This window comes from Pyxicephalus adspersus, chromosome 5, assembly GCF_032062135.1.
Source record: "Pyxicephalus adspersus chromosome 5, UCB_Pads_2.0, whole genome shotgun sequence".
Taxonomy (NCBI): Eukaryota; Metazoa; Chordata; class Amphibia; order Anura; family Pyxicephalidae; genus Pyxicephalus; species Pyxicephalus adspersus.
In genome coordinates, this window is record NC_092862.1 from 101214915 (window position 1) to 101228935 (window position 14021).

The window sequence follows — 14021 nt, forward strand, 5'->3', positions numbered from 1 at the left end:
AATATCTGGTAATTATATTTAGTGGTAAAAGCAGGCATAGCTACCAATATTCAAGGTTTAAATTTTCCTAACAAGTATACAGCCTTGGTTATTGTTTAGGTTATTGTTTAGTTCAATACGCTACTTGCATATTCTACATTGCTCAGTGAATTTGCTTTTTTTTTATGAAAATGCTTTTATTACGAAACTAAGTTTAAGCCACAAAGGAAGGATAAACCAATGTATTACATACATAACAATATTATATAACACATAAAAGTTATAACTAGGGATGGGGGAGAATGCCTCTGACAATCTCGCGAAAATTGCTCCGAACATTCGATGGGTCTGCAAATTTTTGGCGAACAAGTATACAGCCTGAGTTTAGTTCCCACAGTCACCGGGCTGTACTTATCCCTTGATGGGAACCTGCGGTCAACTGCAGGCAACCTAAAGATGAACTCAATGGAGTTTCTCTATTAAAAATTAATCTGAGTTCAGTTCCCACGGTCACCAGGCTGTACTTAATATTGATAGGTCAATAGAGAGTCTCCATTGAGAGATCATCTGAGTTCGGCAAGAACACAACCTCGTGGCTAATCACAAGGCCGCTCTCACTTACATGTTCTGTAAGCAAGAAAGGCCCGATTCACCGCGAGATCGAAATTAAAAATTTCATCCCTAGTGATAACATGCATGGATATTGGACAATTATGTAAACAATATTGTGAAATTCAAGAATTCAAATTTTAATAATATAGATCATGATACTAATACAGATAATTCATCAGTGATGCTGTGTAATATGTTAATTTATATTATTGTCTCCTAAAATGTAAACTATGACACATTTGATTAGTATTTATTCCACCATACTATATTTTTAAACAATGGCCAGCATTGGGTTGATCTAATAAAGAATCTAAAGAATTAATCTGCAAAGGAAAATTTATTGAGCTTAATAAATAAGGTGACTTGTGCTGACTTTAGCTATCCAATCAAATGTAAGCAAAGATTTTAATATTTTACATTACCTTGTTCGTGATTGGGTATACACTGAAAAGTGAACTTTTACTAGAATTACCAAGCTAGGTTAATTATTCCTTGTAGAGTGAGAATTGACTTTGCTATGTAAACAGTTTAAGCTCTTTTAGTAATGAAATGCTTTTATATCAATAGTTTTTAAAATTGTACAAGACTAAGAAAGTTGTTTATTGGTAGTGTTAAAATATCATTTACTGCACCCAAAAAGCTTCTTGAGTTTTGTGTTCCCTGACAGCAAGTATTTTGTCTACATTGATCTGTAATTCAAACCAGCTTCCACCCAGTCTATGAAGTATACCAAATTAATCTGTTAGATACATGTTTTACTGTTAAAGGTCAAAGATAGAATAATTGTTATAGTATGTATTTTTTTTTCTCCAGAATTAGAAGTTAAAAACGTTGCTTTGGACGTTCAAGTACTAATATAACCAAAATAGTTTAAAAATTTTGATCTACTCAATTACGTTTTTGGTGTTGGTTCTTGTCTTTGTTTCATCAAGGTTGTGTTGAGCCAACCTCTTTGTTAATATTTAGAGCTCATAGTATAGGTATAAGGGGAAGAGGGGGAAAGAAAGAGGTTTCAGGCTCAGAAAGTTTTTGTGCAAAAGTAAATCAAGTGTGTATTTTTCAAGTTACAATTAGTACATACATCAAAGGTACATATTTATTTTAAGTTCAATATCCAAATGCCTGTTATTGTCACAGGGTGTGGATACTTTAATCTAGACATAAGACTCCTTCCAATGTCATACAAAGTACATATAAAGATTGAAAACAAGGTAAGAAGGTGACCTGTTACGGGCGCATGATTCCCAACGCGTTTCGCCTGTTATAGGCTTCTTCAGGGGTATACATTTGCAGAGATTGTATGATTTGTTTGGTTGGAGTGTAGGTAGGGGGGTAAAAGAAGCAGTATTCAGGCTGCGTGCAGTTTGATATGTCCAAGCCCAAAGCAAAAAGATTGTTTAAATGTTGTCCTAGTAGATGAGGTCCAGTTTTATTATTCATATATATGTTTTTTGTTTCATATACCCTAAATAGGGGTTTTGTGAGAACCTAGCCAAGTAGGTAAAGATCTATTTATCCTAAAGAAAATGGGGAGGGAGGAGAGGAATAAAGATATCCTTTCTTATACAGCCAAGAGGGCTGCTATTGTCCATACGACCAGGAAGGGGTATGTAGTATATCATGCAGCCCAGTCCTATGTCTAGAATAAAGTATCCAAGTATCCTGTGGCAATAACAGGCATTTGGATATTGAACTTAAAATAAATATGTACCTTTGATGGATGTACTAGTTGTAACTTGAAAATTACACACTTGATTTATTTTTGCACAAAAACCTCCTGAGCCTGAAACCTCTTTCTTTCCCCCCCTTCCCCTTATACCTATACTATGGGATCTACTCAATTAGTTATTTAAACAAATTAATTTAGCCTCCATAAAAGCAAATTTATGACTTAGACTGGACAGCAAAAAGGAAAATAAAATTCAAACCCCAAACAATCATTATTAAAGAGAAAACACTGTATATATAAAGCCAACAGTCTACAACTTTATTCATATTAATCATGTTAAAAAATATTTTAAAAAGCTTTTCCAAACAGAAATAAATAAATGACTTAGGTCATCGCAAAGAAAAATCTAAATAGTATTGCTGAAAGGCAGTTATTAAGTTTACAGCCATGTAAATTAAATTGCACTGAAGTGTTCCAATGGTATGCCCAATATAAATTATCTTACTATAACCATTAAATGTCAAGTCTCTCAACAGAACCTGAATACACACAAAGTTAAAATCAGTCTCTGGAAGAAGAAGTAGATAAAACACATCTATATGCGCCGTGTGGTTTCCCAGCTAAAATACCAGCAAGCAGACAAGGTAAGGATAATAATAAGTAATAATAATATGTGAGACATTTTATCAAGCAACAGGCAGTCAATCCAACAATGTAATACTGCAGGTATTAAATCCATTGCCATTTAGTTTGGCTTTATCTGTGAAAGTCAAAACATTTGGAAAATATAGGCTCTGTAGAAGAAAAGTTATTTACCATATATCTGTCTACATTTCAGTTAGAAATCTATTTCTCATCTGAATCCACATTACAGACTAGATTCTTCCATGTTTTCACAAATCCACTACACCATATGCATTAAATGAACAATTTTCTGATAAGCCATTGTAGCCTACTCCAAAAGCCACAGGGATCTGAACAATTTTCACACACAGATGGATGTGATAATACTAATATGAAAGGGCTGTTAAAAAGAAAATCCATGTGAAACCTTTAATGGACTGTAATTGGTATATTATTTGTGTGATTGTTATTATTGATTATTATTTTGGGCCTAATATTTTTCTTTTATAATAGCATTAAGACTGCTACTATAGAAAAGATTACATTTTGTTTCACCATACTGTACTGACAGGCTTAAGATTTTTGCATTAGATACCTTATTCTTTAAAGTGACCTTAATACACAATAGTCAAAACTCTTTTTCATTCATTTTTTTGTGAGTCAGTTTGGTAATGACCCAATAAAAAAACTGATACATGTAAAGAATGTTAAAAAAAAAAAAGTAAAACATCAGACAATAATTAAAAACATGAACTAACCCCATCGTGTCTTCATTAAAATTCAGGAAAATGTATTTAATATATACCCAGCTTAAGTAAAGAAATTCATGTGTATATTAGCTTTTTTGTATTTATTTGCACAGTATAGGGAGCACAGCAGAAGCTGTTTGCTTTCAGACTTTTTAAATCTGATCTACAGATGGCTCCCTCCGAATACAGAAGGCAAAAAGAGAGGGGATAATTAGGATCAATCAGTTGTGTAAATAAATTTAAAATAGAGATCTGTTAAAATGATTGTAGACCTATACTTTGTTTCTTTCCCCTTAATTAAAGGGCTCTATTTATAAAACAGGGAATCAAATATTCCCTCAAACATCTTCTAGGTCCATGTGTTTCAATGGCAGTAATTGTCAAGAGATTGACTAGACTAAATAGGTATATAGGTATATTTAGTAGAAAATGATTTACCTACTTATTTAATATATAAAAGTCAAAAATGCTTTCAAGGGCTATTGTAAGCCATTCTAGGCGTTTTAAGCAGACATTTGAAACACTTACTTACAACAACAGCAAGCAAACATTCTCTTTAAAGCTCAAAAATGTGTTGGCCACAAATGCCCTGTTGTAGACAGGCTTATTGGAATGCAGGGGAATTTCAAACATGGCTGTTTAAATGCTGAAACAGGGAAATGATCTCTATAGATCTAGCCTAAATATACATATACAATACTTGATATTTACCTAACAAAAAATATATATTATGACACATTTTTGTTTTGGTTCTAAAAACAAATAATGTACACAATAATAGTGTACACAAAAAAAGTTATTCTCCTAAAAATTAATCTGGACTGGATTGAGTATTTAAATGTTTACTAGTAGTTTACCTTGTAGTGTCTACATGTACCTAGATTGGTCTTCACACTGACCCCTGTGTCCCTATGGGGATCATATAATCCTTTGCTCTGTATGGCACAAAATTCCAACTTTCTTTCATTGCAATTTTAAATGTCTACACACTTAAGGAATGAATACACTTATGTTTAACTACCAAAATTACCCGAATCCATTTTTATAGAGCAAGAATGGGAGAAAGGGGTGCAGGACCATGAGCCAGTCTGCTTCTACTGCATTGTCAGTGCACCTAATTTAAAACTAGACTTTTCCTGACTGAAGGGGAGATCGAAATGATGGCCTTATCAGTGTGCTACTGGCTGGAGACCTGTCAATTAGCAAACAGTTTTGCTTAACTGCATTGGAGAAAAGCAAGGTCACCATATTAGCTACTATTTGGAAGAGGGGTCTAGAGGTGCCTAGATCTGAGCAGAATGACAAATCTTTCAGCAGCTATGACATCTTGCATGGGGTTTCAGGTATCTGTCAATCTGCAGTTGAGCTTAACTGGTTAAAATGTAAAAAAAATGATGAATGTTGCAAAGCAGACAAATAAACTGAAGGTATTTTTTTAGGGGCAGAGCAACAAATCATTGAAAGCAAACTACACCTCTACATCATTATGCTTTTTTATAAACTGAAACCAGAGTATGAAAGATATTAGGCCAGATGCTGAAAGATTTCCTAATTGAGTGCCATGGGAAAGGTGCTCTAATTATAAGAGTTAATTTTAGAATAGATAAATGGAGCTTCCTATCTGGAAGACCACACAATGAAACATGAAGGGGACCTTTATTAAGTGTCTATGGTGTTCCTAAATTTAATGAATGGGCCACATTCAAATCATGGATGAGCCACATTCAAAGCAGATTTAAAAATCTTCGTACACACATCAAGAATGAGAAACATAAAAAAGGGTTTTCCCCCCAGAACAGCACTTTTTCTAAAAACATAATTTTCTAAAAATTTGATTTTTTGTATAATTTTTTTTCAGCTTAGTTTCAATGAACAAATTAAAGCCATCCACTTCAGTAATTCATAACACAAGATTTACATATTTAATCAGATTAGATTTACCTGGATTGGCAGCACAGCAGTAACATCTCTTTGTTGTTAATTAAAACTTGCAAAATAACCAGGAAAGCCTTGGCTCGTGTAGCTGTGGAATGGCTTTCCAGAAGACGAACTATCTTTGTAACAAAATCCTGAAAAAGTCGCACAAATAATTGAGAAGAGGAATATAAATTAGAAAGTGAATGAAACATAAAAACGTGAAAAAGTAAAATATGCCTCGGCAGGTTGCCATTTCATTATAGTGATTAAAGTAATCAGGAAAAAAAAGCAAAAGACCTGCATTATTTAACTAGGTGATGATCGTTAATCAGAGACAGGAGAAAATTGTAAATCTAAATACATTAGTTTAACCAAGATTAGATTATGTTCTCTTTGTCTATAAATGGATTTCAAGGATGAATTATTAATAAATGTGCAAACAAATGTACCAACTGCAATCCCCAAACATTTCGTACATTATAAAATGTGAACTATGTGGATGCATTTCAATTGCATCACCAAAATCACACTATTACCCCTGCACAAGTCTGACACAGCTGTGGTATTGCTTTGGCAGCAATACTTACCTCATCTCCAGCACTATCCTCCTCATATATTCCTTTAAACCATGAAGTGCCATCAGTCTTCTGGAGTAAAAGAGTTTTGTTTCAAAAAGGTAAACTATAAAAGTTTATTTTAATGTTTTTATTAAAGCCGACCTATGACTAAAATGTTTACTTTACATAAAAGGGTAGATAACTCTTTTTTCTTTAACAAGGGGGAATCCCCGCCCCTTCTGTCTTTACCACCACTGCATTGAAGACTAAATGGGAGTGCAGAGCCTACTGGGTGGGATACCATGTCATGTATCCCAGGAGTCTTTAGGCTCCTCCTTTAGCAAATGTCCTATCTCAGGCATGCGTATAAGGGGCTTTTTCCTTCAGTACCAAAAAAAAAAAAATGCTGATGTCAAGCATGCACTCTTTTTTTCCCCATTTACAGCAGGCTATGTCACACGATCTCACGTCTGCTCAATGCAAAATCGGGTGACGCAGCCAGAAGAAGAAAGAAGATAGACGAAGATGGCAGTGCCCAATGCTCCTTCGGTGCTGGAACAAAGGTGAATTAAAGGACGGCAAGGGACCTAATAGAGAAAAGCTCTGGAGGGATCGAGGGATCTGCGCAAGTAAAGGTAAGTGTGATTTTTTTTTTTTTTTTTTTTAGTTTAGTTCCGCTTTGAGCTTACACTAGAACTTTAAAATGCATTTTTTCAGTTAACTGATTATATAAAAATGTATAGGGCTCACAGAGAACTATCATATATATATATATATATATATATATATATATATATATATATATATATATAAGCTTAATTTAGGCTCTTGTAACTGAAGCTGAAACATATTCTGCTTCAAAGATTTTTTTGAAATTTTCGAATAAATTCAACAATAACATTACACAACAAATTTGCATTGAATAACAGGAAGAAAAATAATTTTAAAAAGCGGGGGCGAATAGGGGGTTCAAAACAAAAGAAGAAAAGCAACAACCAGTAACCAGACATCAGTAGAATAAACATTTGAGGTTGAACATAGTTCAACACCATAGAGAGACATTTTAACAGACAGGCAGGTAAGGAGAGGGAAGGAAGAAGGGCATAAGTCAATGCTCTAACTCAGCTGTCTGTGTAAATTTTGGTTTCAGCTATTGGACTCAGTAAGCAGGCCTATTAAGTCTATCAGAAATTAAGTCTATCCTGTAAAATGCATCTCACTGGCAGTCTGGCATTAACATTATTGAAAGAGATTCATTCATGTATATCAACCTAATTAATTATCACCATTAGCCATTTTCTAGTACTTTAGTCCTTTTTGGTCACAAATGGTTGTTTTTTAAGCTAATTTTTTCAAAACAAACGCTTGACTTTTTGGCTGAGAGTGTCTTTTTTTAGACCACCCTCCTACATGTCACTTCTCTCTTCATCAAACCGTCAGAGAAAAAAGGCTAAGAAAAGCAAAGACTGAAGCTGGGTACACACGTGCAATAGTTGTCGTTGCCCTGAGCCAAAGAGAAGCATTGGACGTGAGTACATAGCTTAAGAATGATCGATAGTTTAAAAGTGGATTCTACAATTACATTGTTTGGCAAAATTTCTTATACATCAGGCTCTCTTTAGAAAGCTACAAATTAGAAGGTGTGCCCAATTCTACATGTTTATTGTCTAAGGTTATGTATACATGTGCAATAATTGTTGTTGGAAAGGAACGAATGACGACCAACTGTTCGATAATCGTTAACAAAAAAGTGCACAAAGACAGGCCAACAATGCCAAAGAACGAGGAATGTTGCTGGAAACAAACGACCGTCCTGGCGGATTCGTTTAGGCAACAATCGTTCACTATATACTGTGTGTACGGTCGTTCACTGATCATGGATGGTTCTGCAGTATACTTTCTCCGGTACACATCATTTCCTGCATCGTTCAAACCATAGTATCTAGTGTGTTTACATTATTGGTGGATTATATTTGAACGATCATATCAAATATATAAGTGTACAGAATCGTGCACTAAACGAGTTCAAAATAATCCTGAATAATCTTTGATCTGTTGTGATTCGTTCGTTTTGTAACAACAATTATTGCACATAGCCAAACCTAGCCAAATACTACCTTGAAAACTAATGGTATATGACAAAAACTATAAAATAACTCAAACATCTGAACACAGATTTTAAATTAGGAATACACAATACAGGTACAAGGTGCTATTAAGGTGCGTTTTTCTATTGTATGGTTCAGATGCGGTTTGTATAGATTGTATAGCTCCTTGCCTATAATTGGCCGAAGGAACTGATTACACACTTGTATAAGACTAAATGGTACTTGACAATTAGGCCGATGGGGAGATCTTTCATCAGGTTTATTGGGAATTTTAACCTTGTCCCAGCCATACAACAGCCAATAGGACCCATTGCAACTTTATCTCCCAGGTGAGCAAACTAAATTGTAACACATATGCAATAAAAATGGATTGGTAAAACAACTCTTTGACTAAGGAACAATTTCTTAAAGTGTACCCAAATCTTATACAGAACATCTAGATTCTAATGGTAATTGAGCCTATGAAATTCTTTAAAAGGTACCCTTTTGTCTAGAATTTTCTAAGAAAAAAGAAGGTTACGTGATATGACATTAATACCAAATCCATTTACAAATCCAATCCAGGTTTGCTGGATCAATCAGATTTTCCATTCCCAGTCTATCTTCTTCTGCCTTGGAGAGCTTTGATAAATCAGGCCCAGTGTGTAACAAGGCATGGAGGAAATTAATTTAGCAATGGTCAGTTAGATGCTGAGAGACAGAAGGCAATAAGTGGAACTAGTCTTTTGTCTGCTCTGCTTGCCATTTTTTGGAATAGCAATCAGAACTTTTCTCTTTTCTGATAGGGAAAACGGTATTATCCAATCCCCGAGAAGAGTTATACAGGAAGTTATGACAGTTCTGTTGAAGACAGTTTTTTTCTATTTTCCTGTTGGACAAAACTATATATGGAAACTACTTTGACTGGGAAAAAAAATCAGAGGTATTTTCCAAAATGAAACATAGGAAGTCTAACTTTACCCAATTCTATTGAATAAAAATGTGTTATTATTGCTGCATATGCCCCAATAAGGAGGGGGTGGTCTCTAGTCAGGGGACAAGGAAGCAAAAAAAATATCATTAGTAAAGACACAGACATATTAACCCTTTAGATTTAATAATTGTTCCTTGCTGTATCAAAAGCTAAAAAAAAATCTTGGTTGGAGTTCCACAATAAAAGTTGAGGGGTTATGTTGGGTCTTTGTTATTTTCTGTAAGTGCAATTAATGCCTGCTGTGGCCAGAAGGTACAATTTGCAGGTTTTTCTTCCATTTTCTGCAAATCTAAGAAAGTCACCCTCTAATCTATTTTCTGGAAACAATAAGAGCAGAATTTATGGCATTCCATTCTATAAATTGCTTCAAAGCAAAGTAATAGCACAATGCATTAGAGCCCCTGCAAGCTGAGTTATGGCTTATGTGCACGCTGTTGTGTCAAGTTTTTGTCTGAACCGTTTAATCCATATTACTACTTTATTTACAAGGAAGATAATATTTGACATGGCTTTTTTTTAACTAGGACAAAACATATTAACGTGAAAACTGAACCCTATTAAAAAGATATGTCCAGAAAAACTGGTATCTCAGTGGCTACCAACAAGATTAATCACTTCCTAATATCTTATGCATCTCTGGAAACCTGCTGAGCAATATTTCCACCCAACTTCACAGTTCTTCCCTAGAGAATAATATGTAGCTTTGGCTTCAGGGTAAAGCAAGCATCTGAATTCAGATGGATGTGAGCCAAAGCACAATATGGCTACTGACTTACCTTAAAAATAGATTATTGTTCTACAGGCACTCATGTAGGTTGAACATGAATAGTTTGCATATGGAGGGAGGGGAAGCGCTTATTATATATATTGGAATATAAACTAACCTGAATACATTATTGGAGTTTTGTTTGGTATTACAGAATACAAAGCAGCTGAATATGAACTTAAGTGAATAAATCCGGGAACAAAAAAGAGAGAAGTAGAAGAATAATAGATCAGGAGGCATTGCATAATGTTTATTTGTAGACATCTTTGATTAAGTGAATTTAGAAGGTTTCTTACTGAGATTGGCCTCCCAAGGGTTGACCGGGATGGAGAATTTTAGCAAAGTGAAGAAGATAAGACAAAAGTAATTAAATCACTAGAAACACTTGCTCACTGGATCATAGCAACAGGTATGGACAAAGAAACCTAAATCTTGTTATTCTCTGAAATATGTGGGGGAGTAACTCAAAAGAGAATAGGTGAATCTTGAGACCACACATAGACTGATGAAATTATACTGGAGAAACATTATTCAGTTTTACAGTTTTATTTAGACAGGGTATAAAGCCATGTTAAGTGTTCTTATACAGTGGTCGCCAATCTTTTCAAACCGGCGGACCACTAAATTTACCAGCTCTGGACTGCGCATACGCGGGGAGCCGGGTGTCACTCAAAGGGGAAGAAACTTCCCCTTTAGTGAAGTCATGATACCAGAAGCCGCCCACTCTCCCATCACAGGTCTGAGCTTATGGGAGAGTGGGCAGGTTGTGTCCAGAAGCACAATGGTGGATTAGAGGATAGCACTTTGCAGCACTAGGTCCCAGGTACAAATCTCCCCGTGTTTGCGTAGGTTTCCCCAAGGTACTCTGGTTTCCTCCCACATTTCAAAAACATGCAGTTAGGTTATTTGGCTTCCCCCGAAAATTGACCTTGGACGATATAAATTACATATCCCTATAGTAGGGACAATAGATTGGGAGCCCCTTTGAAGGACAGATAGTGACATTGGGCTAATGGACTTTGTTGGCGCTATATAAATGCTAATTAATAATAATAATAATAATAAAATCAGCTTTACATTCAAGCAATTAGCTTGAAAGCTCAAGCAATTGAGTTCAGCAATGGCAGCATACATGCTCTCCCAGTGGTAGGTCTGGTTTAGGCAAGTTTACTGTAATTTTATTACTTATAGCTGAACTTCAGGAAACACAAACTTTGCAATGGGTCCTCTATCCCATTGCAAAGGGTTAGCTCTTGGGGGAAAAGATAAGAGGAGAAAGATAGCTTATCTCTCGCTTCCACAGCAGTTTGTGCTCTCCTGCACTGCATGACACTCTGAACATAGACGGGCCCCTTGGCATCCTTTTATACAATAAAGGGCTGTTGATTTTGCATAGTACGGGATGATTATATGGGATAATACAGGATGATGTCAGAGTTGCAACCAACCAGCCAGAAAACTTAAGTATCCATGTGGGTTCAATCCTCTGAAGCAGAGGAACCCTAAGGTAGTGAGGAATAAGGTAAATGTATCTCTTTATTCTTTATCTCCTTGAACAAAATAAGCACTACAATTTTGAAGTGGTGGGGCACTGCAAGGATAAAAGTTAGTTTGCCCAGCAGTTTAACCTTAATATTGACAGGGCATTTGGCAGTGTTTGTGGCACAATGGGTGTACAATGGGAGTTATAGAGACAGGATTCTTCTCTTAACTAGGCATAGCTAGCCCAAAGAACCAATATCATGGCATATGCAGCGTTTTGTATAAAATAAGAATTATGGTGGTATACCTTTAAAGTTAGAGTCAGTGAGCCATTTGTATGGGTTGTTATCGAGCTCAATCGAGGCTCTGTCAGAAGCATCAACAGAGATGCAGAAGTGAGCAGGCACTGCTGGGCTATCTTTTCTAAACTAGCTTCAGTTTATCAATATTTAAACAATCAATAAATATTTGAAATAAAATTGACCCAAAACCTTTATATACTATATAAAATAAATTGTATACATTGATATATTGCTTGTTTTTATTGCTGTACCTGCTCAAGTAATTAAAATAAATACTCAAAAATAGATAAATATATTTTTTATAAAGCACTATACATTTATCTAAATTCACTCTTCTGCACATAAAATTTCATTATGACAGAGCTCAGAACACTTTCTGGTTCAGACACCATTCAACACTTTGTCTGCACCCTAAGTAAACAGCCATCATAACTCTGCCAAGAAACCTAAATAAATAATTCCAACAGCACATTGATATCAGTCAGCATTACACTCACCTGCTGTATTAAAATTACATGTAGACTTTTCTTTTTTTTGAGAAAACACCATCAGAAATTGATATACAGTTACATAATATCTAGTAGAAACAGAAATACTTGTCAGAAAGAATAAACTTCTTCCTTACCTTTTCCTGTGTGAGTCTTTGGAGATGAATTCCAGATGACAACATTGTAGCAAACATGGTCAGCATGTATTGCTGTACTTTGGCAATTCCTGTCACTAAAGCATTTATCACCGACACAAGTCCCACTTTCTCAATGACACTCTGGAACGTCGTAGGGGCATGATGAGTGATCCTGCACAGAGCCTTAACCAAAAAAATAAATGAGAAAATACTTATTACTAATGCCATAACCTCCCATACACATCATAGTTCACAGATTATATTAAATGCAAGTTTAAGAAAATAAGTTTTGTGGCTGGTAAAGCTTTTTTTGATGACATTAGAAAAAAATAAAATAATTTAAAATACAAAAAAGACGATGAAATAGATTTTGTTGCAAGCCCGCTGCGGGTTTTGAGGACTTTGTACAGGTAGTCCCCGAGTTACAAAGGAGATAGGGACTGTAGGTTTGTTCTTTAGTTTGAATTTTTATGTAAGTGGGAACAGGTACATTATTTTAATAAATGCAATTAGGACAGATGTTTTTCTCAACAAATTATTAGGCAGCGTGGTGTCAATTACTGTATAAAATCCTCACTGTGATTTAATCACAAACAAAGCAAAAAAAAAAAAACTTTGGAGCAAACTGTGCTTTGATATGCAAAAAGAAACAACTACAGAGTTTGTCTTGGTCATTAAAGAGTTACAAGAGCTTGAAGAAAAGCTCAGTCCTTAAGATCACCCACAATCTTAGCTGTGTTTAGCCAAAGATTTATTCTGCAAGTTGTGCAAACTGCCCCCCCCCCCATCAAGCCTCCGCCCTGAACACAAGCGAGCATGGAAGCCCCATTCATATCTAGGAGTCATCCGTATGTCGGATGTCCTTAACTCAGAGACTACCTGTATTATACATTAACATGACACTGATCTGTCATCTCCATTCGAATGTTCGCATGAACATTCCCTATGATATCTACAGAAAACCTGTCATGAGGAAAATATGGGGGTGCTATTCTTCATGTTTATTTGAAAATGTTACTTGTCTTACTCTCTAGAGTAACTGAACAAGAACACAGCAAAAGACATCAGAATGAAGTCTGAACTCCTAACCCCAACATGGAATTGGGTCAGTGACTCAGACACTACTGAACAACAGTATGTGCATGAACTTCATGTCTTTATTTGTAGATGCAGAAGTCATCAATGGCAACCACCATCTCTTTCCCAGGGCACATTTCCTGTAGCATAGATTACATGCATAGGTGACTGTTTTTTGTTTTTCTCTCTTACTCTTGAAGAAGAGTGGGAGGGTTGTTATCAGCTGTAATATTGTTACAGTGAATTGCCTGAAGCGCTGCCACAGTTTTGGAAGAAAGTCCACATAGTGACAGGATCATCGGGTGATCTTAATATTTCTTAATATTTATAAAGGTACTAAACTTCAATTACCACAAATTAAATGTTACTATGTTGTTTAGTTACTAATGTTACTAAAATAATACTATGTTTATGGGAAAGTTTTTTTGTATAGATACAATTTAACATTCTTATATCTGTAATTCCCTATTATAATAATAGGATGATATTTGTTTTATTTGTGTACTTGTATGGACTCAAATGTAATTTTTTTTTTGTAGCAATCACTGAGGACGAAATGTTGCTGGTCAACACAAATCTTT

General features: G+C 35.2%; 1 protein-coding gene across 1 annotated transcript in view; it reads right to left on the reverse strand.

Annotated features, from left to right (window-relative positions):
• ULK4 (unc-51 like kinase 4) overlaps positions 1 to 14021 on the reverse strand; it is a 309023-nt gene that overhangs the window by 187617 nt on the left and 107385 nt on the right. The window contains exons 21-22 of the mRNA XM_072412276.1: positions 12364 to 12546; positions 5575 to 5702 (exon numbers count right to left, since the gene is read on the reverse strand). Coding sequence (XP_072268377.1) covers positions 5575 to 5702; positions 12364 to 12546 — 311 coding nt within the window. The remainder of the gene's footprint in view (positions 1 to 5574; positions 5703 to 12363; positions 12547 to 14021) is intronic.